This window comes from Coregonus lavaretus, assembly GCF_964263955.1.
Source record: "Coregonus lavaretus genome assembly, contig: HAP1_SCAFFOLD_1913, whole genome shotgun sequence".
In the NCBI taxonomy this organism is placed as follows: domain Eukaryota; kingdom Metazoa; phylum Chordata; class Actinopteri; order Salmoniformes; family Salmonidae; genus Coregonus; species Coregonus lavaretus.
The window spans coordinates 13524-40000 of record NW_028162996.1 but is presented as its reverse complement, the minus strand read 5'-3'; the positions used below and the strand labels follow the sequence as shown (position 1 = coordinate 40000).

General features: G+C 45.3%; 1 protein-coding gene across 1 annotated transcript; it reads left to right on the top strand.

Moving 5' to 3' along the window:
* Nucleotides 1-2338: 2338 nt before the first annotated feature.
* LOC311118596 (E3 ubiquitin-protein ligase TRIM9-like) lies at nucleotides 2339-3184 on the top strand (the record flags this gene model as incomplete). The annotated part of the gene is made up of 1 exon (XM_084193386.1): nucleotides 2339-3184. The coding sequence occupies one exon, from the start codon at nucleotides 2339-2341 to the stop codon at nucleotides 3182-3184; it is 846 nt and encodes a 281-aa protein (XP_084049512.1).
* Nucleotides 3185-26477: the final 23293 nt, after the last annotated feature.

Sequence of the window (26477 nt, the reverse complement as noted above, 5' to 3'; positions counted from 1 at the left end):
CAAAGAGAAGACCAATAGTAGAAATGTAACGGGATTGGCTACTTTTTCCTACACCAATCCACACAGGTGGACATGGGGCTTTGTCTCAAAAGTAGTGCACTGCATAGGAAAAGGGTGCCATTTGTGACGCAGTCATGGAGAGCCCCCATACTGGGCAGAGAGATTACATGCATCTAAACGCTTCACTATCCTAGTAATGGCACCGCCATGTGACAACACATTCATCCAAAAAAATAGTCTATTTTGTTTTGATCTCTTGTGCCAACCGTATGCTCCGTTGCTTTTTAATCAACATTGTTATTTATTCCGCTATTATTTTCTTGTTTATGACATGCTAATTACGTGATTTCTGCCGTTACTGTGTGACTGTCATAACACTTGTCAGTCTTAGTACATGATGGTTATAACACCTGTCAGTCTTAGTACATGATGGTTATAACACCTGTCAGTCTTAGTACATGATGGTTATAACACCTGTCAGTCTTAGGACATGATGGTTATAACACCTGTCAGTCTTAGGACATGATGGTTATAACACCTGTCAGTCTTAGGACATGATGGTTATAACACCTGTCAGTCTTAGGACATGATGGTTATAACACCTGTCAGTCTTAGTACATGATGGTTATAACACCTGTCAGTCTTAGTTCATGATGGTCATAACACCTGTCAGTCTTAGTACATGATGGTCATAACACCTGTCAGTCTTAGTTCATGATGGTCATAACACCTGTCAGTCTTAGTACATGATGGTCATAACACCTGTCAGTCTTAGTACATGATGGTCATAACACCTGTCAGTCTTAGTTCATGGATGTTTGAAGTGCAGTAGCCTATTCTCTCAATGTGGTCTCCAATGGTAACCAGCTTATTTTTCTATACTGAGAAATCATTGACAACCAATCATAATATTTTTCTTGGAAAAATCTCTAACTCATTAACATATTCACTGCTCATAATAAAAAAACGGCTATTTATTATAATATGTGTCCCAATTGGCACCCTATTCCCTATATAGTGCACTACTTTTGACCAGAGCCCTATAGGGAATAGGGTGCCATTTTGGGACACAACCATACTGTTTACCTGGTTCTATGATGGGAGAAGGCATGTGGGCAATAAGCTTTTAACTAGTTGTACCTTTTTAGAGCATCTATTCAGAACATGCGTTCAGTAGTAGGGTACCTATGAAATGCCTTCCCTGTTGTCCAGGGCCTCTTTAACAGACATCCTATACAATAGTAGTAGGGAGGCAATCTGGGATTCGTAAAACAACAAAGCGCTCACCCTGCCACTTGTTTTGGTAAACAGCTAAGAGATGGGGCTGGAGAAACATAACCACGAGTTATGGATGGGGTAGGACAGTTGAACTAAAAGCTCAGTAGCTCATTTACGCGTTATATTCTTCTGAAATCAATGGCTATGTACCATTATGAATGTTACCAATCCCAGATTGCCCGTTCAAGGAGTGTAATCCCCTCTTTTCAAGACCCCCCTCCTGCTCTTATAGATCCAGCCTGGGTTGCCATGGAAGCCTTAGAAATGGCTGTGCTATTTGAGCAGAGAGATAGAGCAGGTCCGGTGCCTCAGGCTCTGCTAAAGCCTGGAGCATTCTACAGCATTTCCTTCTACTGTGGGTATACAAGGTGTTGGTCTCCATTGTGATGTTAATTATGCCATCAACAGAAAAGGACCTTGTTTCCTCCTGTTTTTTTGTTTTTTTTACATAAATCCTCCTTGGTTCAATGAAAAATGCAGAGTAGTTGAGAGATAGAAAGAAAGAAAGAAAGAAAGAAAGAAAGAAAGAAAGAAAGAAAGAAAGAGAGAGAGAACTGAATAGAATATAATACTATTAGAATAAAATTGAATTCATGGCAAATAACTTGTTGCTGAACATGTCCCACGAGTAAAATAGAATGTGCATTATTGGTTGATACTCATAGTCTAATAGCCAATACTGTTTTAATATTGCGTGTTGTGTTTCCAATCAATATCAGTAAGAGGATCGTTCGTGCCAGGCGCTACCATCGTCATATGGAAATTATGTGGTCCTAGCTGACGTTTGATTGGACAAGAACCATTACACTGACAGCTGCCTTGTCCAATAACTGCTCTGGATTCATTCGGAATTTGCAATACCGTTTGTCTATTGGTCAGAATGTGCGTTGTCTTGGCTAGTTTGCACGCTATCGCTGCCTGCCTCATTCCAAGGATGCATTTGCTTTGGTGGATGCTGAAAGAGAAGACCGCTCTCTGTGCTCAATAGCATTTTGAGTTATCAAATATAGCTAATTTTCAGGAATTGAGAGATACTATTTCTCTCCAAAGAGAATTTAAAATGGATGAAATGGAGGAAGAATTAAAATGCCCTGTATGCGGATCGTTTTTCCGGGAGCCAATCATTCTACCGTGCTCCCACAACATTTGCCTGGCTTGCGCTCGGAATATCCTAGTGCAGACCCCGGACGCTGAATCTCCGCAGAGTAGCCGTGCTTCTGGCTCGGGGGTCTCCGACTATGACTACCTGGACATTGATAAGATGAGCTTGTACAGCGAGGCGGACAGTGGATACGGTTCGTATGGTGGCTTCGTTAGTGCCCCGACCACCCCTTGCCAGAAATCCCCAAACGGGGTGCGTGTTTTCCCCCCTGCCGTCCCCCAACCCCCTCCCCAGCACCACTTGCTAGGACACCCCGGCTCCCTACCTCCTATCCCCCGCAACTCCTGCATCACATGCCCGCAGTGCCATCGCAGCCTCATCTTGGACGAGAGGGGGCTCCGCGGGTTTGCCAAAAACCGGGTGCTGGAAGGGGTCGTGGACCGGTACCAGCAGAGCAAAGCGGCCGCCCTCAAGTGTCAGCTCTGCGAGAAGAGTCCCAACGAGGCCACGGTGATGTGCGAGCAATGCGACGTGTTCTACTGCGACCCTTGTCGCTTGAGGTGCCACCCTCCCCGAGGTCCGCTAGCCAAGCATCGCCTCGTACCCCCTGCACAGGGCCATATAAGCCGTCGGACAAGTCCCCGGAAGATCTCCACTTGTACGGAGCACGAACTGGAGAACCTGAGCATGTACTGTGTTCAGTGTAAGATGCCGGTGTGTTACCAGTGTTTAGAAGAAGGGAAACACGGGACACATGAAGTCAAGGCTCTGGGGGCTATGTGGAAACTGCACAAGGTAGGATAACGTGTGCCAAATGGTTACATTTATAGGCTACCTCTATTTTTCCAATGTCATAACGCGCATAAACTCATCTGTTATAGCCCTAAATGGGTCCCTACGAATTTCGTTCATTGAAGCAATTGTGGAAACGAATAGTGTGTAGGCTAGTCTACATTTTAATAAGCATAACTTTTTAGTTCCAAGTTAAATTGATTGTGTGTTCCCACAATTTGATTAAATAGATTAAATAATGTGTGATAATAGCCTAAATGATTACATTTTTTGTTCACATTTCACTTCAGTATCTGTTTAGTAGCCTGTTTTGATGAGCTGCCAGCCTATTTGCTCCAAGGTTGTCAGTAAATCAACTTGGACAAGGCTGTAGCAAAATACATTTTTTACTGGAGTCGCTCCAGTATAATAAATGGTCCCAGTAAACTCGAGGGCCCAGACGCAGTGGTAGAGTCATAAGGTTCTTGTTGAAATTCAGTTCACGAGCTGGAGAGGGCCAGCAACAGTATTCCTGCATCAGGGGGAAACGCTTCCATCTCCATTCCTGGAACCCTATAAAGTCAGCACCCTTTTTTGATTATTAACTCAGTAGGCTGCCTGTCACTTCCGTACGTGACATATGAGAAAATACATTATACTGTGCCTTTGGAAGAGGTGACATAGGCTGCATCCCAATTGACACTCAATACCCTATATAGTTCACTACTTTTGACAAGGGCCTGCACTGTAATATAGTTATATAGTAATAATATAAGGGAATAAGGTGTCTTTTGGGACATAGACATTGTGTTTCTATCTCCATACTCTAGTCTTTTCTGGTCCCCTTTTACATTCTCAGCTGTTCAACGTGCCAATATATAATATGTATACACTACCGATCAAAGGTTTGGACACACCTACTCATTCAAGGGTTTTTCTTTATTTGATTTTTTTTACAGTTCTTTACATTGTAGAATAATAGTGAAGACATCAAAACTATGAAATAAACACATATGGAATCATGTAGTAATCAAAAAAAGTGTTAAACAAATCTAAATATATTTTATATTTGAGATTCTTCAAATAGCCACCTGTTACAGGAGGGGGTCGCAGTTCCGGAGCGACCCACTAGGTGTCATCCGCTAATAACCGCTAGGCAACTCCTCACTCCACAGTCTGGACTAATCGGTATCCTATTGGTGTCACCTGTGTCTACATTTTACATTTGACATTTTAGTCATTTTAGCAGACGCTCTTATCCAGAGCGACTTTACAGTTAGTGAGTGGATACATGGTCTACCTGTTCACCTGTGTATTCATGCCCTCACTTCCCTGTGTTCCCTTGCTCGGTTTTCTCTGCTAGTTTCTCTATGTCCAGCAGTACTACTCAACTCAGTGTCTGATCGGAGACCTATGTACAGGTACTTGAGAAGTGTTCTGCCTGTTTCGTTATTTGTTTCAGTCGTAGGTAGTATTTCGTATTTTGGCTGTCAGACAGTTTTTTGATACTTATTTGCTCCGCCTTTCTTTTATCGTGATAAGTCCGTTATTTTGTATTTTGGCTTCGGGACCACCAGTAAAGATCCTTGTTTCACCATCTCTGCCTACTGCCTATTGTCTATCCTGCACCGCGGTCACACCTCACACCAACCCTTACAGAAAACTGAGCCAATATGAGATTCTTCAAGTAGCCACCCTTTGCCTTGATGACAGCTTTGCACACTCTTGACATTTTCTCAACCAGCTTCATGAGGTAGTTACCTGGAATGCATTTCAATTAACAGGTGTGCCTTCTTAAAAAGTTAATTTGTGGAGTTTCTTTCCTTCTTAATGTGTTTGAGCCAATCAGTTGTGTTGTGACAAGGTAGGGGTGGTATACAGAAGATAGCCCTATTTGGTAAAAGACCAAGTCCATATTATGGCAAGAACAGCTCAAATAAGCAAAGAGAAACGACAGTCCATCATTACTTTAAGACATGAAGGTCAGTCAATATGGAACATTTCAAGAACATTGAACGTTTCTTCAAATTTGAGATTTTTGTTTCCAACCACCGTGTCTTTGTGAGACGCGGTGTGGGTGAACGGATGATCTCCGCATGTGTAGTTCCCACCGTGAAGCATGGAGGAGGAGGTGTTATGGTGTGGGGGTGCTTTGCTGGTGACACTGTCTGTGATTAATTTAGAATTCAAGGCACACTTAACCAGCATGGCTACCACAGCATTCTGCAGTGATACGCCATCCCATCTGGATTGGGCTTAGTGGGACTATCATTTGTTTTTCAACAGGACAATGACCCAACACACCTCCAGGCTGTGTAAGGGCTATTTTACCAAGAAGGAGAGTGATAGAGTGCTGCATCAGATGACCTGGCCTCCACAATCCCCCGACCTCAACCCAATTGAGATGGTTTGGAATGAGACGGATGGCAGAGTGAAGGAAAAGCAACCAACAAGTGCTAAGCATATGTGGGAAGTCCTTCAAGACTGTTGGAAAAGCATTCCAGGTGAAGCTGGTTGAGAGAATGCCAAGAGTGTGCAAAGCTGTCATCAAGGCAAAGGGTGGCTAATTTGAAGATGATCTCACATGGCTGTGTTTCAGTGAGCTACAGATGATCTCACATGGCTGTGTTTCAGTGGGCTGCAGATGATCTCACATGGCTGTGTTTCAGTGGGCTGCAGAGGATCTCACATGGCTGTGTTTCAGTGGGCTGCAGATGATCTCACATGGCTGTGTTTCAGTGGGCTGCAGATGATCTCACATGGCTGTGTTTCAGTGGGCTGCAGATGATCTCACATGGCTGTGTTTCAGTGGGCTGCAGAGGATCTCACATGGCTGTGTTTCAGTGGGCTGCAGAGGATCTCACATGGCTGTGTTTCAGTGGGCTGCAGAGGATCTCACATGGCTCTGTTTCAATGAGCTACAGATGATCTCACATGGCTCTGTTTCAGTGGGCTACAGATGTCAAGCCCACTTTAGAGAGTCTGATGTTATTTGGAGATCTGAGTTGTCATGGGCAACACACACACACACACACACAGCTCTCTCTCCCTCCCAGCTCCCCTCTCCCAGCTCCACTCTCCCAGCTCCCCTCTCCCAGCTCCACTCTTCCAGCTCCCCTCTTCCAGCTCCCCTCTCCCAGCTCCCCTCTCCCAGCTCCCCTCTCCCAGCTCCACTCTCTCAGTTCTCCCTCCCAGCTCTCTCTCCCTCCCAGCTCTCTCTCTCTCCCACCCAGCTCTCTCTCCCTCCCACCCAGCTCTCTCTCCCTCCCACCCAGCTCTCTCTCTCTCCCACCCAGCTCTCTCTCTCTCCCTCTCCCACCCATCTCTCTCTCTCTCTCCCTCCCAGCTCTCTCTCCCTCCCAGCACCCAATGTGTCATTCCATGAGTAGGAGGAGAGGGCCAGATATAGCAACTATCCCCCAACCCCCCCCCCCCCCCCCCCCCCCCCACACACACACACACACACTCTACAGAAATCATACATAACAACGTGTATGCTTGAAATTCTGCACAAATATACACGCATACTGTGCACAGTGAAGTGAAAACACCCAACTCTATGCATGGATCTGTCCTCCACTCTTGACATTTCATTTTATTCAAAATGTTTCTTTATCTCTGTGAAATCTATGAAAGGAAATAATACAGATTTGATTCGTTATTCGGGAACCAATAGGGGTGGACCAGTAAATATTGGCCTTGGATTGGTTTGCCTGCCTAGTTTCCCTGATCCCTCCCAAATGGCACCCCTTTTCCCTACATTATATAGTGCACTACTTTAGAGCCCTGGCATGTGTCCTGGTCAAAAGTAGTGCACTACACAGGGAATAGAGGGACATTTGAGACGCAGCCGATGGTCTGTTATTGTGTTATTCTTTTAGGCTCTGTTTTGACCTGTCATGTAAAGCTGTTGCATATGGAGCCTCAGGAGATGGTCATGGGGAGGGAGGGAGGGAGGGAGAGAGAGAGAGAGAGAGAGAGAGAGAGAGAGAGAGAGAGAGAGAGCGAGCATCAAAACACTCTCTCATGTAAAAGGATGTCAGGCTTCAGTATGGAGTCAGGCGCAGGACACAGAGCTAGTAGACAACGTACTTTACTCGTAAAATCACAAATGAACATAAACTCCACGCAGGGAGGACAATCCCGCTCACCAAACATAGAACAAACACGCACACAACACAGTGGGAGCCAGAGGGTTAAATAGGAAACAAATCATAGACATAATGGGAACCAGGTGTGTACAATGAAGACAAAACAAGTAGAACACAGAAACATAGATTGGTGGCAGCTAGTACTCAGGTGACGACGAACGCCTAAGCCTGCCCGAGCAAGGAGGAGGAGCAGCCTCGGCTGAATCCGTGACAGTACCCCCCCCTTGACACGCGGCTCCAGTCGTGCGCCGACACCGGCCTCGGGGACGGCCAGGAGGACGTGGCGCAGGGCGAGTCGGATGACGACGGTGGAAATCCCTCAACATGGAGGGATCGAGGATGTCCCTCCTAGGGACCCAGCACCGTTCCTCCGGACCGTATCCATCCCACTCCACGAGATACTGCAGGCCCCCCACCCGACGCCTCGATCCAGGATGGAACGGACCGAGTACGCCGGTGCCTCCTCGATGTCCAGTGGGGGCGGAGGAACCTCCCGTATCTCAGACTCCTGGAGTGGACCAGCTACCACCGGCCTGAGGAGAGACACATGGAACGAGGGGTTAATACGATACTCAGGAGAAAGCTGTAACCTATAACAAACCTCCTTCAATCTCCTCAGGACTTTAAATGGCCCCACAAACCGCCGACCCAGCTTCCGGCAGGGCAGGCGAAGGGGCAGGTTTCGGGTCGAGAGCCAGACCCGGTCCCCCGGTGCATACACTGGAGCCTCACTGCGGTGGCGGTCGGCGCTCGCCTTTTTGTCGCCTGATGGCCCAGTGCCAAGGAGGGATCTGGATGAGCCAGCACTGGAGCCGAGGTAAACAGGTCCTTCAGATGCCTAAAAGCCCTGTCCGCCTCAGCTGACCACCGCAGTCGCACCGGTCCCCCCTTCAGCAAGGAGGTAATGGGAGCTGCTACCTGACCAAAGCCCAGATAAACCTCCGTTAGTAGTTGGCAAACCCTAAGAATCACTGCACCTCCTTGACCGTGGTTGGAGTCGGCCAATTACGCACGACCAAAATGCGGTCGATCTCCATCTCCACCCCTGATGAGGACAGGTGGTGCCCTAGGAAGGAGATGGACTTTTGAAAGAACAGACATTTCTCCACCTTGACGTACAGGTCATGTTCCAACAGTCGACCAAGCACCTTGCGCACCAGGGACACATGCTCGGCTCGTGTAGCGGAGTATATTAGAATATCATCTATATACACCACTACACCCTGTCCGTGCAGGTCCCTGAAAATCTCATCAACAAAGGATTGGAAGACTGATGGAGCATTCATCAACCCGTACGGCATGACGAGGTACTCATAGTGCCCAGATGTGGTACTAAATGCCGTCTTCCACTCATCTCCCTCCCGGATACGCACCAGGTTGTACGCGTCCTGAGATCCAATTTAGTGATGCAATGAGAGGTAGTGGATAACTGTACTTAATAGTGATCTGATTGATACCACGGTAGTCAATGCACGGGCGTAACCCTCCATCCTTCTTCTTCACAAAAAAGAAACTTGAGGAGACGGGTGAAGTGGATGTATCCCTGTCCCAGAGATTCGGAGACATATGTTTCCATAGCAGCCGTCTCTTCCTGTGACAGAGGATACACGTGTCTCCGGGGAAGTGCAGCACCTACCTGGAGATTTATCGCACAATCCCCCTGTCGATGGGGTGGTAATTGAGTCGCCCTATTTTTACAGAAGGCGAGAGCCAAATCGGCATATTCAGGGGGAATGTGCATAGTGGAGACCTAGTTTGGACTTTCCACCGCAGTTGCACCTATGGAAACACCTACACACCTCCCCGAGCACTGACGTGACCATCCCTTGAGAGCCCTCTGTTGCCATGAAATCGTGGGGTCATGAGAGTTTAACCAGGGAAGGCCCAACACCACTGGAAACGCAGGAGAATCAATCAGAAAGAGACTAATTCTCTCCTCATGACCCTCCTGTGTCCTCATCCAGAGTGGAGCTGTGACCTCCCTAATCAGGCCTGAGCCTAAAGGGCGACTATCTAAGGCGTGTACAGGGAAGGGCACATCAACAGGAACAATAGGAATCCCTAAACTACGGGAAAACTGACGATTTAACAAAGTTCCCAGCTGCGCCTGAATCTACGAGGTGCGTGTTTCTGTCAGGCGTCAGTGTGTAGCGGTAGGACGGAGTCAGGCGCAGGACACAGAGCTAGTAGACAACGTACTTTACTCGTAAAATCACAAATGAACATAAACTCCACGCAGGGAGGACAATCCCGCTCACCAGTCGATAACACCAAACATAGAACAAACACGCACACAACACAGTGGGAGCCAGAGGGTTAAATAGGGAACAAATCATAGACATAATGGGAACCAGGTGTGTACAATGAAGACAAAACAAGTAGAACACAGAAACATCAATCGGTGGCAGCTAGTACTCTGGTGACGACGAACGACGAACGCCGAAGCCTGCCCGAGCAAGGAGGAGGAGCAGCCTCGGCTGAATCCGTGACAAAGGCAGCATCAAAACACACACCAAAAAATATTTTCTCTCATACAATCAAATAGGATGCATGGGGAGGGAGTAGCTCTGTTTTGTATCATCGAAACTGTGATTATATGTTTCTACAGGCAACATAGTTTAAATTAAGCCTCTAAAAACAGTAGATCAATATATCCTCAAGCAACCGGGAGGAGAGTGAGCGGTCAGTTATTTACAACAGCGAACCAATCTGTGGGTAAAGCGACGCTGCGACTCAAACACAACAAGCCATGGCTTCCCTTAAAAGAAAAGACCAAGAACAACTGAGAGCAACGAGCAGCTAAAAGGATATCCAGGAAAACATAGCTAAAATGCTCTCAGTGCTCACCAAAACAAATAAACTGTTACTATCTGTTGTTAAAAAGGTAGATTTGCTCGAAAGGAAAGTAGAGTCCATCATGTCAGATGTGCATATACAGGGCGAGTGGATGAACAGGACAACAAAATTGGCAACAAAGGTGCAAACTTTAGAAGATAAACTGGACCAGCAAGAAAACAGAATGAGACGAAAACAACATGAGAATATTGTCCTTACCGGAAGAGGAGGAAGAAGAAGGAGACCGTTCCAGCTACGTGATCAAACCGATATCAGAGGAGCTTGGCGCGGATGTATCACCGGAGGATCTGGAGCGATGCCATCGGATTGGCGTGAAACAGAAGAACGCTAAATACCCTCGCATGGTAATCTTTAAACTGTGGAACTGTCAGACCAAAGTAAACATTCTAAAGGTACAGGGGGAAAGCAGATCAAAATCCACGGCCAGTCCATTAAATTCATCCAGGAATGCAAGCAATTCATTCCGATCAGACAAAGGACGAAAAGGGAATCAAGGGAAATAATATTTGATTCCTGGAAGAATGGAAGGGAACACAGAGGATGGAGTTCACAATCACCAATTAATCCCTGAACAGGCTGCAGGAAATCTTTCCAGTTGAAAGAGAGCCCAATGCCCTGAGGAGATGAAGAAGTGGGAAAAAAGTGATAAGCACACTAGGCTACATACAGGGATAAGCACACTAGGCTACATACAGTGCCTTAGACCACTGTATGTAGCCTAGACCACAGCGATGCAGTGCCTTAGACCACTGCGCCACTCGGGAGGCATAGGGTATATGATGTGTGTGAATGAAAGCTGTATAGAGGGGTGTATTTGTATTTGTATTTATTAGGGATCCTCATTAGTTCCTGCCAAGGCAGCAGCTACTCTTCCTGGTGTTTATTATGGATCCCCATTAGTTCCTGCCAAGGCAGCAGCTACTCTTCCTGGGGTTTATTATGGATCCCCATTAGTTCCTGCCAAGGCAGCAGCTACTCTTCCTGGGGTCCAAACACATTAAAGCATTTACATTACACATAAGACAAAATATAAAACAGTACATAATATGACATTATCACACCACTACATATCTAGAATACAACATGTACAATACCACCATACAGCAGTATTACAATTTACATGTGTTCTAGCGTGTGTGTGCATATGCATGTGTCTTTAACTGTGTGTGTCTCTTCAGTCCCCGCTGTTCCATAATGTGTATTTTTATCTGTTTCTTTTTATCTGATTCTACTGCTTGCATCAGTTACCTGATGTGTAATAGAGTTCCATGTAGACATGGCTCTATGTAGTACTGTGTGCCTCCCATAGTCTGTTCTGGACTTGGAGATTGTGAAGAGACCTCTGGTGGCATGTCTTGTGGGGTATGCATGAGTTTCCGAGCTGTGTGCTACTAGTTTAAACAGACAGCTCTGTGTATTCAGCTTGCCAACACTTCTTACAAAAACAAGTAGTGATGAAGTCAATCTCTCCTCCACTTTGAGCTATAAGAGATTGGCATGCATATCATTAACGTTAGCTCTCCGTGTACATTTAAGGGCCAGCCGTGCTGCCCTGTTCTGAGCCAATTGTAATTTTCCTAAGTCCCTCTTTGTGGCATCTGACCACACGACTGGACAGTAGTCCAGGTACGACAAAACTAGGGCCTGTAGGACCTGCCTTGTTGATAGAAGGCAGAGCAGCGCTTTATTATGGACAGACTTCTCCCCATCTTAGCTACTGTTGTATCAACATGTTTTGACCATGACAGTTTCAGGGTTACTCCAAGCAGTTTAGTCACCTCAACAATTTCCACATTATTCATTACAATATTTAGTTGAGGTTTAGGGTTTAGTGAATGATTTGTCCCAAATACAATGCTTTTAGTTTTTGAAATATTTAGGACTAACTTATTCCTTGCCCCTCATTCTGAAACTAACTGCAGCTCTTTGTTAAGTGTTGCTGTCATTTCAGTCGCTGTGGTAGCTGACGTGTATAGTGTTGAGTCATCTGCGTACATAGCCACACTGGCTTTACTCAAAGCCAGTGGCATGTCCTTAGTAAAGATTGATACAATTAAGGGGCCTAGACAGCTGCCCTGGGGAATTCCTGATTCTACCTGGATTATGTTGGAGAGGCTTCCATTAAAGAACACCCTCTGTGTTCTGTTAGACAAGTAACTCTTTATCAACAATATAGCAGGGGGTGTAAAGCCATAACACATACGTTTTTCCAGCAGCAGACTATGATCGATAATGTCAAAAGCCGCACGGAAGTCTAACAAAACAGCCCCCTCAATCTTTTTATCATCAATTTCTCTCAACCAATCATCAGTCATTTGTGTAAGTGCTGTGCTTGTTGAATGTCCTTCCCTATAAGCGTGCTGAAAGTCTGTTGTCAATTTGTTTACTGTAAAGTAGCATTGTATCTGGTCAAACACAATTCTGTTAATATGGGCTATTTTAACACTTTTCTGGGAAGCTTGATTGTTTTTATTGCTTTACTGGGAAGCTTTTTAGAAGTAGACATGCTCATGTTATTTATATTTGAGCTGATAGTGCAGGGTGAGCTGCACACAGTGGACTTCCTACTTCCTCTGTTGATCCTACAGCTATTGTATTCCTACTAGGGCACATAAATAGGTACTGTTAGTACTGATGCGATGTGCCCTAGTAGGAATACAATAGCTGTAGGATCAACAGAGGCATTCAGGGTAGTTAGGGGGATATAAATTAAGTTACTTACAGCGAGGGGAAAAAAGTATTTGATCCCCTGCTGATTTTGTACGTTTGCCCACTGACAAAGACATGATCAGTCTATAATTTTAATGGTAGGTTTATTTGAACAGTGAGAGACAGAATAACAACAACAAAATCCAGAAAAATGCATGTAAAAAATGTTATGAATTGATTTGCATTTTAATGAGGGAAATAAGTATTTGACCCCTCTGCAAAACATGACTTAGTACTTGGTGGCAAAACCCTTGTTGGCAATCACAGAGGTCAGACGTTTCTTGTAGTTGGCCACCGAGTTTGCACACATCACAGGAGGGATTTTGTCCCACTCCTCTTTGCAGATCTTCTCCAAGTCATTAAGGTTTCGAGCCTGACGTTTGGCAACTCGAACCTTCAGCTCCCTCCACAGATTTTCTATGGGATTAAGGTCTGGAGATTGGCTAGGCCACTCCAGGACCTTAATGTGCTTCTTCTTGAGCCACTCCTTTGTTGCCTTGGCCGTGTGTTTTGGGTCATTGTCATGCTGGAATACCCATCCACAACCCATTTTCAATGCCCTGGCTGAGGGAAGGAGGTTCTCACCCAAGATTTTACGGTACATGGCCCCGTCCATCGTCCCTTTGATGCGGTGAAGTTGTCCTGTCCCCTTAGCAGAAAAACACCCCCAAAGCATAATGTTTCCACCTCCATGTTTGACGGTGGGGATGGTGTTCTTGGGGTCATAGGCAGCATTCCTCCTCCTCCAAACACGGCGAGTTGAGTTGATGCCAAAGAGCTCGATTTTGGTCTCATCTGACCACAACACTTTCACCCAGTTCTCCTCTGAATCATTCAGATGTTCATTGGCAAACTTCAGACGGACCTGTATATGTGCTTTCTTGAGCAGGGGGACCTTGCGGGCGCTGCAGGATTTCAGTCCTTCACGGCGTAGTGTGTTACCAATTGTTTTCTTGGTGACTATGGTCCCAGCTGCCTTGAGATCATTGACAAGATCCTCCAGTGTAGTTCTGGGCTGATTCCTCACCATTCTCATGATCATTGCAACTCCACGAGGTGAGATCTTGCATGGAGCCCCAGGCCGAGGGAGATTGACAGTTATTTTGTGTTTCTTTCATTTGCGAATAATCGTACCAACTGTTGTCACCTTCTCACCAAGCTGCTTGGCGATGGTCTTGTAGCCCATTCCAGCCTTTTGTAGGTCTACAGTCTTGTCCCTGACATCCTTGGAGAGCTCTTTGGTCTTGGCCATGGTGGAGAGTTTGGAATCTGATTGATTGATTGCTTCTGTGGACAGGTGTCTTTTATACAGGTAACAAACTGAGATTAGGAGCACTCCCTTTAAGAGTGTGCTCCTAATCTCAGCTCGTTACCTGTATAAAAGACACCTGGGAGCCAGAAATCTTTCTCATTGAGAGGGGGTCAAATACTTATTTCCCTCATTAAAATGTAAATCAATTTATAACATTTTTGACATGCGTTTTTCTGGATTTTGTTGTTGTTATTCTGTCTCTCACTGTTCAAATAAACCTACCATTAACATTATAGACTGATCATTTCTTTGTCAGTGGGCAAACGTACAAAATCAGCAGGGGATCAAATACTTTTTTCCCTCACTGTATGTTGTGTCTGCCAACGCCTCTGGGATAATGTAAATTTGCTGCAGCATTATGACAACTCAGCGACACAATGGTAGGGATTCACTGAGCTGGTCTTGGGTTATTGGTAAGTCATTGTCTCAATGCAGCCTTGAGATGCGTGGACAGAGTCCAGGAGCCAAGATGATTTGGATGGACTCCGTCATTCCTGTTGAGCATCTTCTATTTCCAGAAGGTGTCGAAGTTATCTATAAAAGTGATATCAAACAGAGCTACAGTAATCTTTTAGCCAGGTGTGTAATGCCAGTAGCCTGCTGCATGACGATGGTACCAGACCTGAAATAGATGGCTGCTTTTTTGGAATCTTTCAGTGCTAGAATCAGTTCTTTTAGAAGGGAGTGTTGGAGGAGGAAAAGACGAAGGTTGGGGTAAACTGAGCCTGGGTGGGGGTTGGGGTAAACTGAGCCTGGGTGGGGGTTGGGGTAAACTGAGCCTGGGTGGGAGGACAACGAGGGGAGGTGGGGATAAGCTTGGCTTGGTGGGGCAAGGTTGGGTAAGGATTGTAGGGTGGGTCAAACTTGGCTTGGGGGGCAAGGGGGAGTAAAGATGGGAGGTGGGGATAAGCTTGGCTTGGGTGGGTTAAAGGGGGGATGAGAAGAGAGAGGGGGGGGGGTAGAGAGGGATGGATTTGGTTTGGGAGAAGGAAGGAATACATTTTACTACAATGTAATTGTATTTCAATTTTTTATTTCTACTTGTAAACCCATTGTAAATGAATAAGAGTTCTGGACAGATTAGGAAAGAATGTAAAATCCTTATTATTCCTTGTTTGTTATTATTATAATTAAGATTCAACAGTGGTTATTGGTTGAGAATGGAGAGAGGCTTTATGTGAGGGATTGGGCTGGGTGACTGGGAGAGCATCAGACACTTCTCAGTCTCTCGGTGGACCCACTCTCCCCAAGTAGACCCCACCAGCCACTATACTTTAATTTCATTTATAAAGAAAGACAAACTGACCACAGTACTTAAGTGGCAGTCTTTCTCCAATGACATAATCAATAAAATACAAGTTTTTATTGGTACATTAGGAGAGGAGTTGAAGCTTAATTACGGCAGTGGGCTAAATCAGGGTCACACAGTGTTTCAACTTTGAAACAAAAGTATACACATCACACACGTGGTTATGGGCTTACAAAAAAGAAGACAACTGTACCATGTCAGATAAAGAGTTGAAATGTATTCAATTTAGAGTTTGCATCCCAATATTAGACTTTATATATACACATCACAGAAGACTGAAATATAACAAAACCGTTTGACATAGAAACACCGGATTTTAGGCAGGTTTAAAAAAAATAATGTTTATTAAATATAAAATAATATATAGATATTTTTGGTACTTTTTACCCGTTTTTCTCCCCAATTGGTGGTTACAGTCTTGTCCCATCGCTGCCACACGGACTCGGGAGAGGTGAAGGTGGAGAGCCATGCGTCCTCCGAAACATGACCCTGCCAAGCCGCACTGCTTCTTGACACACTGCTCGCTTAACCCGGAAGCCAGCCGCACCAATGTGTCGGAGGAAACACAACTGCCGACCGAAGTCAGCGTGCATGCGCCGGTCCCGCCACAAGGAGTCGCTAGAGCGCAATGGGATAAGCACATCCCGGCCGGACAAACCCTCCCCTAACCCGGACGACGCTGGTCCAATTATGTGCCACCTCCCGGTCGCGGCCTGGGATCGAACCCGGGTCTGTAGTGACGCCACAACACTGCGATGCAGAGCCTTAGACCGCTGCGCCACTTGGGAGGCCCATTAATTATACAATTATGAAATATATTAATAACATTCCACCCATGAGCCCACTAGGTCATTTGACTGCAGGAAAGGGCTACATAGTGATCCATTCTGACTGCTATATTTGTCGTCACACAGGGCCACGTGCTGACACAGACCAATCATGGGCCGGCAGGCTACGAGGAGGCTCGTGCCCTCAAGCCATAGACGTTAAGGTTGACTCTCTCAGGCAGGATGAAAATGACTACATCGATCCTTTGTTAGTTACGGCCACTTTCACCATGATCCTTTGTTAGTTACGGCCACGTTCACCATGATCCTTTGTTAGTTACGGCCACTTTCACCATGATCCTTTGTTAGTTACGGCCACGTTCACCATGATCCTTTGTTAGTTACGGCCACTTTCACCATGATCCTTTGTTAGTTACGGCCACTTTCACCATGATCCTTTGTTAGTTACGGCCACGGCCACGTTCACCATGATCCTTAGTGATTTTTTGGTGCCATTCAGCTCCATTCAGCAATATGGTGCGCTTCAAATTAAAATACTTCAAGTGTAAATACTTCCTATGTAGTGCACTACTTTTGACCAGGGCTCATAGGGCTCATAGGGCTATGGTCAAAAGTAGTGCACTAGATAGGGAATAGGGTGCCAATTGGGACAGATCAATAGAGAAGTGACATTGTCGAATGGATCAGAGCCATTGTATTGTAAATGCAGTTGTTTGTCTCCTTAAAAGTACAAAGACCTGCATTGTCAGACGGCATCACAGTGTTCTGTCATGTTCCTGTGGTCACAAAGAGCATTTCCTTGTAGTCCATTGTCCTTTGTCTCTTACTCTGTATTTCTCTGTCCCTGTCTCTGTCTGCATCCCAAATGGCACCCTATTCCCTATATATAGTGCACCACATTTGACCAGAGCCCTACCAGAGCCGCCACTCTGTAGGGAATAGGGTGGCATTTGGGACGCAGCCTCGGTCTCAGACATTTTGTTCAGTCAAGGTGTCACGAATGCATTTCATTTACAATATCAAACATGATGTTGGCATGGCTCCCATTCTAAAGGACAACAGCACAGTCACACCTGCTACGGTGTCACCATAGCAACCAAATCCCCGTAGATGTTGTGTTAGATACGGTACCTGACCCCATATGATTTATCCCAGATGCTTTCCAGCATTCCATTTTGTGTGTGCGTTGGAGCTTTATGATGATTGGGACCATTACTCCCTCCTCCATCTATATCATTACTCCCTCCTCCATCTATGTCATTACTCCCTCCTCCATCTATATCATTACTCCCTCCTCCATCTATGTCATTACTCCCTCCTCCATCTATATCATTACTCTCTCCTCCACCTATATCATTACTCCCTCCTCCATCTATGTCATTACTCCCTCCTCCATCTATATCATTACTCCCTCCTCCATCTATATCATTACTCCCTCCTCCATCTATATCATTACTCCCTCCTCCATCTATATCATTACTCCCTCCTCCATCTATATCATTACTCCCTCCTCCATCTATATCATTACTCCCTCCTCCATATATATCATTACTCCCTCCTCCATATATATCATTACTCCCTCCTCCATCTATATCATTACTCCCTCCTCCATATATATCATTACTCCCTCCTCCATCTATATCATTACTCCCTCCTCCATCTATATCATTACTCCCTCCTCCATATATATCATTACTCCCTCCTCCATATATATCATTACTCCCTCCTCCATATATATCATTACTCCCTCCTCCATATATATCATTACTCCCTCCTCCATATATATCATTACTCCCTCCTCCATATATATCATTACTCCCTCCTCCATCCATGTCATTACTCCCTCCTCCAATTACAGTGGGGAAAAAAAGTATTTAGTCAGCCACCAATTGTGCAAGTTCTCCCACTTAAAAAGATGAGAGAGGCCTGTAATTTTCATCATAGGTACACGTCAACTATGACAGACAAAATGAGGAAAAAAATCCAGAAAATCACATTGTAGTATTTTTAATGAATTTATTTGCAAATTATGGTGGAAAATAAGTATTTGGTCAATAACAAAAGTTTCTCAATACTTTGTTATATACCCTTTGTTGGCAATGACACAGGTCAAACATTTTCTGTAAGTCTTCACAAGGTTTTCACACACTGTTGCTGGTATTTTGGCCCATTCCTCCATGCAGATCTCCTCTAGAGCAGTGATGTTTTGGGGCTGTCGCTGGGCAACACGGACTTTCAACTCCCTCCAAAGATTTTCTATGGGGTTGAGATCTGGAGACTGGCTAGGCCACTCCAGGACCTTGAAATACTTCTTACGAAGCCACTCCTTCGTTGCCCGGGCGGTGTGTTTGGGATCATTGTCATGCTGAAAGACCCAGCCACGTTTCATCTTCAATGCCCTTGCTGATGGAAGGAGGTTTTCACTCAAAATCTCACGATACATGGCCCCATTCATTCTTTCCTTTACACGGATCAGTCGTCCTGGTCCCTTTGCAGAAAAACAGCCCCAAAGCATGATGTTTCCACCCCCATGCTTCACAGTAGGTATGGTGTTCTTTGGATGCAACTCAGCATTCTTTGTCCTCCAAACACGATGAGTTGAGTTTTTACCAAAAAGTTCTATTTTGGTTTCATCTGACCATATGACATTCTCCCAATCCTCTTCTGGATCATCCAAATGCACTCTAGCAAACTTCAGACGGGCCTGGACATGTACTGGCTTAAGCAGGGGGACACGTCTGGCACTGCAGGATTTGAGTCCCTGGCGGCGTAGTGTGTTACTGATGGTAGGCTTTGTTACTTTGGTCCCAGCTCTCTGCAGGTCATTCACTAGGTACCCCCGTGTGGTTCTGGGATTTTTGCTCACCATTCTTGTGATCATTTTGACCCCAGGGGGTGAGATCTTGCGTGGAGCCCCAGATCGAAGGAGATTATCAGTGATCTTGTATGTCTTCCATTTCCTAATAATTGCTCCCACAGTTGATTTCTTCAAACCAAGCTGCTTACCTATTGCAGATTCAGTCTTCCCAGCCTGGTGCAGGTCTACAATTTTGTTTCTGGTGTCCTTTGACAGCTCTTTGGTCTTGGCCATAGTGGAGTTTGGAGTGTGACTGTTTGAGGTTGTGGACAGATGTCTTTTATACTGATAACAAGTTCAAACAGGTGCCATTAATACAGGTAACGAGTGGAGGACAGAGGAGCCTCTTAAAGAAGAAGTTACAGGTCTGTGAGAGCCAGAAATCTTGCTTGTTTGTAGGTGACCAAATACTTATTTTCCACCATAATTTGCAAATAAATTCATAAAAAAATCATACAATGTGATTTTCTGGATTTTTTTTTCTCATTTTGTCTGTCATAGTTGACTTGTACCTATGATGAAAATTACAGGCCTCTCTCATCTTTTTAAGTGGGAGAACTTGCACAATTGGTGGGTGACTAAATACTTTTTTCCCCCACTGTACATTAGTGTTTAGTTTGAGAAACAGCATGGAATAGCCTTCATTTCTCAGAACAAGAATAGACTGACGAGTTTCAGAAGAAAGTTATTTGTTTGAGAATAGACTGACGAGTTTCAGAAGAAAGTTCTTTGTTTCTGGCCATTTTGAGCCTGTAATCGAACCCACAATTGCTGATGCTCCAGATACTCAATTAGTCTCAAGAAGGCCCGTTTTATTGCTTCTTTAATCAGCACAACAGTTTTCAGCTGTGCTAACATAATTGCAAAAGCGTTTTCTAATGATCAATTAGCCTTTTAATATGATAAACCTGGATTAGCTAACACAACGGCCATTGGAACACAGGACTGATGGTTGCTGACAATGGGCCTCTGTACGCCTGTGTAGATATTCCATTAAAAATCAGCCGTTTCCTGATACAATAGCCATTTACAACATTAACAATGTCTACACTGTATTTCTGATCAATTTGATGTTATTTTAATGGACAAAAAAATTGCTTTTCTTTAGAAAATAAGGACATTTCTAAGTGACCCCAAACTTTTCAACGGTAGTGTACATTTCTCTCCCATCCTCCCTCCTCCTCTTCCTCCTCCTCCTCCCTCCTCCTCCTCCTCTCCCCTCCATCGCTGGAATTCATACAGAGACACTACAAATGTTAATACCTTCAAATCACATTAAGAAGAAGACGGTTAATAAACCAGCAACATGGGGAGTTGTTGAGTGCTCCAGAGATCAGCCACACACACACACACACAAACACACACACACACACACACACAAACACACACGTACACACACATACAGTGCCTTTCAAAAGTATTCATCCCCCTTGGCGTTTTTCCTATTTTGTTACATTACAACCTGTAATTTAAATTTATTTTTATTTGGGTTTCATGTAATGGACATACACAAAACAGTCCAAATTGGTGAAGTGGAATGTAAAAATAACTTGTTTCAAAACATTAAAAAATAAATAAATAACAGAAAAGTGGTGCGTGCATATGGATTCACCCCCTTTACTATGTAGCCCCTAAATAAGATCTGGTGCAACCAATTACCTTCAGAAGTCACATAATTAGTTAAATAAAGTCCACCTGTGTGCAATCCAAGTGTCACATGATCTGTCACATGATCTCAGTATATATACACCTGTTCTGAAAGGCCCCAAGAGTCTGCAACATCACTAAGCAAGGGGCACCATGAAGACCAAGGAGCTCTCCAAACAGGTCAGGGACAAAGTTGTGGAGAAGTACAGATCAGGGTTGGGTTATAAAAAAAGATCAGAAACTTTGAACATCCCATGGAGCACCATTAAATCCATTATTTAAAAATGGAAAGAATATGGCACCACAACAAACCTGCTAAGAGAGAGCCGCCCACCAAAGCTCACGGACCAGGCAAGGAGGGCATTAATCAGAGAGGCAACAAAGCCACCAAAGATAACCCTGAAGGAGCTGCAAAGCTCCACAGCGGAGATTGGAGTATCTGTCCATAGGACCACTGTACACACACATACACACACACGTAAAGGGTTGTAAAGCGGTTGAACTGAAAACAAGATCATGACTTCAATCTGTTTAGTGTCAATTAAAGATGATTAATCAGTGAAAAGATGGAGTGTCCTCCTCTCCTCTCCTCTCCTCTTCTCCAGTAGGAAGATCCTATCGAACTCAGTATTTTGGTGGACTTGCAGAGAGCTGTAGAGATTTCCCCCTAGCGCTTTCTTTCTGCTACCTTGTGTTTGATCTCTCCCCCCCCCCCCCCCCAAATCCTGTGTGTGTGTGTTTCATCTTTTTCCTCCCAAATACCCAGACACCCCATGCTCCCTCCAGAGATAGCCGCTCACCCTGTCGTACACAAACACACAAACACACACACACACACATACACACAGAGATCAGTCAGACCCTTTCTCTATGCTTCCCAAATGGCACCCTAGTCCCTATATAATGGGCTATTTTTGAACAAGGGCTCTCTCTATTGTCAAGGGCTGATGTGGATGCGGTGTTGGAGTCAGGCGCAGGACACAGAAGCTTAGTCGAACCGACTTTAATTGTCACAAAGACAAATACAAAATAACGGGCCTCAAAACACAGGAGGCGAGCGATTACGCCAACAGTGCGTAAAACACTAACAACTAGAAAACAATAAACATTCACCAGCGGACAGGAGGACAACAACACACAACTGCAAACAAAACCAAAGGAAACTTATAGGTGACATAATCAATACATAAGACGAAACAGGTGCACCAACAAGACAAAACCAAACAAACATAGAGAACATCAAGCGGTAGCAGCTGGTACTCCGGGGACGACGAACGCCGAAGCCTGCCCGAACAAGGAGGAGGAGCAGTCTCGGCGGAATTCGGGACATCTATGCAGGCAGTGTGTGTGTGTGCGTGCGTGCGTGCGTGCGTGCGTGCGTGCGTGCGTGCGTGCGTGCGTGCGTGTGTGTGTGTACAGACACGATCCCCACACAGCACAGCAGAATTACCCTGCTGAGCGGGAATGGGATTGACTGTCAGGCTGGATCCACAGTGTCCACAGACTCTTTACACAGGGGAGAGTAAACTACAGTACAAACAACATAACAGATAGACAGACTCTTTCACTGTAGACTATACCAGTACTACTGACATTCACTGACGGGAAGAAGACTACAATACTCACTCCAACACACAGCCTCTTCCACTGTGGGGATTTACTGAAGGCTTCAATATTCATAACATACATTCCACAGGCAAAGACAAGCCCTAAAACTGCACTGGTGTAGACAGACAGCACAGAGACTGAGGGCATATTTATTGAAGACACAATAGTACATGGTTAGATTGAATAATAGATGAAATATCAATGACAGTGTATGAAGCCAGCAGAGCAGTGGACTGGACTGCCGGAGTTCATTGGTTTGAATCTCTGACAGAGCCTCTCTGCCGAGTCTGCCGGAGTTCATCGGTTTGAATCTCTGACAGAGCCTCTCTACCGAGTCTGCCGGAGTTCATCGGTTTGAATCTCTGACAGAGCCTCTCTACCGAGGCTGCCAGAGTTCATCGGTTTGAATCTCTGACAGAGCCTCTCTACCGAGGCTTCCACTGATGATGATGACGCCTCAGAAAGTGGGTCAAATGTTACAAAGTACCCACTGAAATTACTTGGAAACAGCGTTGATTCAACCGGTGTGTGCCCAGGGGGGTATGTTCTTTTGGGTAAAAGTGATTCTGGGAAGATAGTGAGAGGAGGATAGTGAGAGGAGGATTGTGAGAGGAGGATAGTGAGAGGAGGATTGTGAGAGGAGGATAGTGAGAGGAGGATTGTGAGAGGAGGATAGTGAGAGGAGGATAGTGAGAGGAGGATAGTGAGAGGAGGATTGTGAGAGGAGGATAGTGAGAGGAGGATAGTGAGAGGAGGATAGTGAGAGGAGGATTGTGAGAGGAGGATTGTGAGAGGAGGATTGTGAGAGGAGGATTGTGAGAGGAGGATTGTGAGAGGAGGATAGTGAGAGGAGGATTGTGAGAGGAGGATAGTGAGAGGAGGATAGTGAGAGGAGGATAGTGAGAGGAAGGACAACACAACATCAGTGTGTGTGAGTGCGCGTGAGTGCGTGTCTGTGTGTACGTGCGTGTCTGTGTGTACGTGCGTGTCTGTGTGTGTACGTGCGTGTCTCTGTGTGTGTACGTGCGTGTCTCTGTGTGTGTGTCTGTGTGTGTGTCTGTGTGTGTGTGAATGTGTCTGTGTGTGTACGTGCGTGTGTAATCCAGTGATGTGAGATGAGAGGAGGACAAGGCAACATCATGTGAAGATAATAAGACCTCAGCAGGGAGAGAGGAGAGGAGAGGAGAGGAGAGGAGAGGAGAGGAGAGGAGAGGAGAGGAGAGGAGAGGAGAGACAGGAAGAGGAGAGGAGAGGAGAGGAGAGGAGAGGAGAGGAGAGGAGAGGAGAGGAGAGACAGGAAGAGGAGAGGAGAGGAGAGGAGAGGAGAGGAGAGGAGAGGAGAGGAGAGGATAGGAGAGACAGGAAGAGGAGAGGAGAGGAGAGGAGAGGAGAGGAGAGGAGAGGAGAGGAGAGACAGGAAGAGGAGAGACAGGGAGAGGAGAGGAGAGGAGAGGAGAGGAGAGGAGAGGAGAGGAGAGGAGAGGAGAGGAGAGGAGAGGAGAGGAGAGACAGAAACGGAAACGGAAACGGACAGGAGGTTTGATACGACTCCATTACAGGCTGGGGTAATTATTTACCCCTCCAGCGGCCCTCTAAAACGATGAACTGTGGAAAGGAACGTTAATGAAAGAAAGACGGAGAGGAGAAGACCCAGAATGCTCCTCTGCTTCCGGTACATTCCTATCCATGTACCAGGTACTAGGCACAGATTAAGAGAGAGTGGTCTCAGAAACCGAGAATGGTTCTCAACCTGGGGTACTAGCAGGGAAAGGTAAGGGGGAACCTAGTCAGTTGTACAACTGAATGCATTCAACCCAAATGTGGCTTCCGCATTTAACCCAACGCCTTAAATTGATGTCATCGGTGCCCAGGGCAACCGCATGCTTCGGCCAATGTATTTATAGCCACTGTGCTGCATCAGTAGGACAACAGGTGATCGTGCTTATTGCTAAATTACACACCATCCTGATAATATGAACCACATTGTTATTAGCTCATTTCTGGAGGGAAAATGTATATTTTAATGGCGTCACCATTATTTTATTTTCATACATGTTGGAGTAGAAAAAGACATCAAAAGTGTTCAGTATGAAAAAAACATAATGCAACATTTGAGTGATCTACTCAAAATGCTCTGTAATGTGAAAGTAGAAGAAAGATTCTAACGTTTGTCAAATATTTATGAAAAATTAAACACTAATATATCTTGATTAGATAAGTATTCAACCTCCAGAGTCAATACATGTTAGAATCACCTTTGGCAGTGATTACAGCTGTGAGTCTTTCTGGGTAAGTCTCTAAGAGTTTTCCACACCTGGATTGTGCAACATTTGCCCATTATTCTTTTCAAAATTCTTCAAGCTCTGTCAAATTGGTTGTTGTATGGACGGCAGGTAGCTTAGTGGTTGAGAGCGTTGTGCCAGTAACCGAAAGGTCGCTGGTTCTAATCCCCGAGCCGACTAGGTGAAAAATCTGTTGACGTGCCCTTGAGCAAGGCACTTAACCCTAATTGCTCCTGTAAGTCACTCTGGATAAGAGCGTCTGCTAAATGACTAAAATGTAAACGTTTGTGTTCTGAACGACCAGTTGAAAAAAAAAAACAGGGAGGGTTGTGGGTTCAAAATGCACTACTGACCTTCAAATAAGTCACTTCAAGCAACACCCTTATATTGTTTCTGGGATAAATCATTCACTAAACCTCACCTAAATCTTGTAATAAATAATGTGGAAATTGAGCAAATTTAGGTGACTAAACTGCTGGGAGTAACCATGTATTGTAAACTGTCATGGTCAAAACATATTGATACAGCAGTAGCTAAGATGGGGAGAAGTCTGTCCATAATAAAGCGCAGCTTTGCCTTTTTAACAGCACTATCAACAAGGCAGGTCCTACAGGCCCTAGTTTTGTCACACCTGGACTACTGTTCAGTCGTGTGGTCAGCTGCCACAAAGAGGGACTTGGGAAAATTACAATTAGCTCAGAACAGGGCAGCATGGCCGGCCCTTAAATGTACACGGGAGCGCTAACATTAATAATATGCATGCCAATCTCTCCTGGCTCAAAGTGGAGGAGAGATTGACTTCATCACTACTTGTTTTTGTAAGAAGTGTTGACAAGCTGAATGCACCGAGCTGTCTGTTTAAACTACTGGCACACAGCTCAGACACCCATGCATACCCCACAAGACATGCCACCAGAGGTCTCTTCACAATCAAGAACAGACTATGGGAGGTGCACAGTCCTACATAGAGCCATGACTACATGGAACTCTATTCCACATCAAGTAACTCATGCCAGCAGTAGAATTAGATAAAAATACACCTTATGGAACAGCGGGGACTGTGAAGAGACACACACACAGACACAGACACACACACACATGATAAGGCACGCACTCTACACACACGTACACATGGATGTTGTATTGTAAATATGTGGTGGCGGAGTGGTGGCCTGAGGGAACACACTGAATGGGTCGGGTAAGGTGTTATGAAATATAATGTCATGTAGTATTTTAAACGGTATGTAACTGTCTTATGTTGCTGGACCCCAGGAAGAGTAATGGGGATCCATAATAAATACACATACAAATACTGTATTCTACTGTGCTCTACTGTACTGTACCGTACTCTACACCTTCACGCACACACATTTAGACTATACACACATACAATTTATTATTTTACATTTTAGTCATTTAGCAGACACTCTTATCCAGAGCGATTTACAGGGGCAATTAGGCTTGTGCCTTGCTCAAGGCAGATTTGACAGATTTTTCACCTAGTCGGCTCGGAGATTCAGACCTGCGACCTATCCGTTACTGGCCCAACGATCTTAACCGCTAGGCTACCTGCCAGCAGCATACCACTCTGCATACCACTGATGGCTTGCCCCTGAAGCTAAGCAGAGTCGGTCCCTGGATGGGAGACCAGATGCTGCTGGAAGTGCTGTTGGAGGGTCAGTAGGGGGCGCTCTTCCCTCTGGTCTAAAGAAATATCCCCATGCCCCAGGGCAGTGAAGGGGACATTGCCCTGTGTAGGGTGCAGTCTTTCGGATGGGACATTACACTGGTATCCTGACTCTCTGTG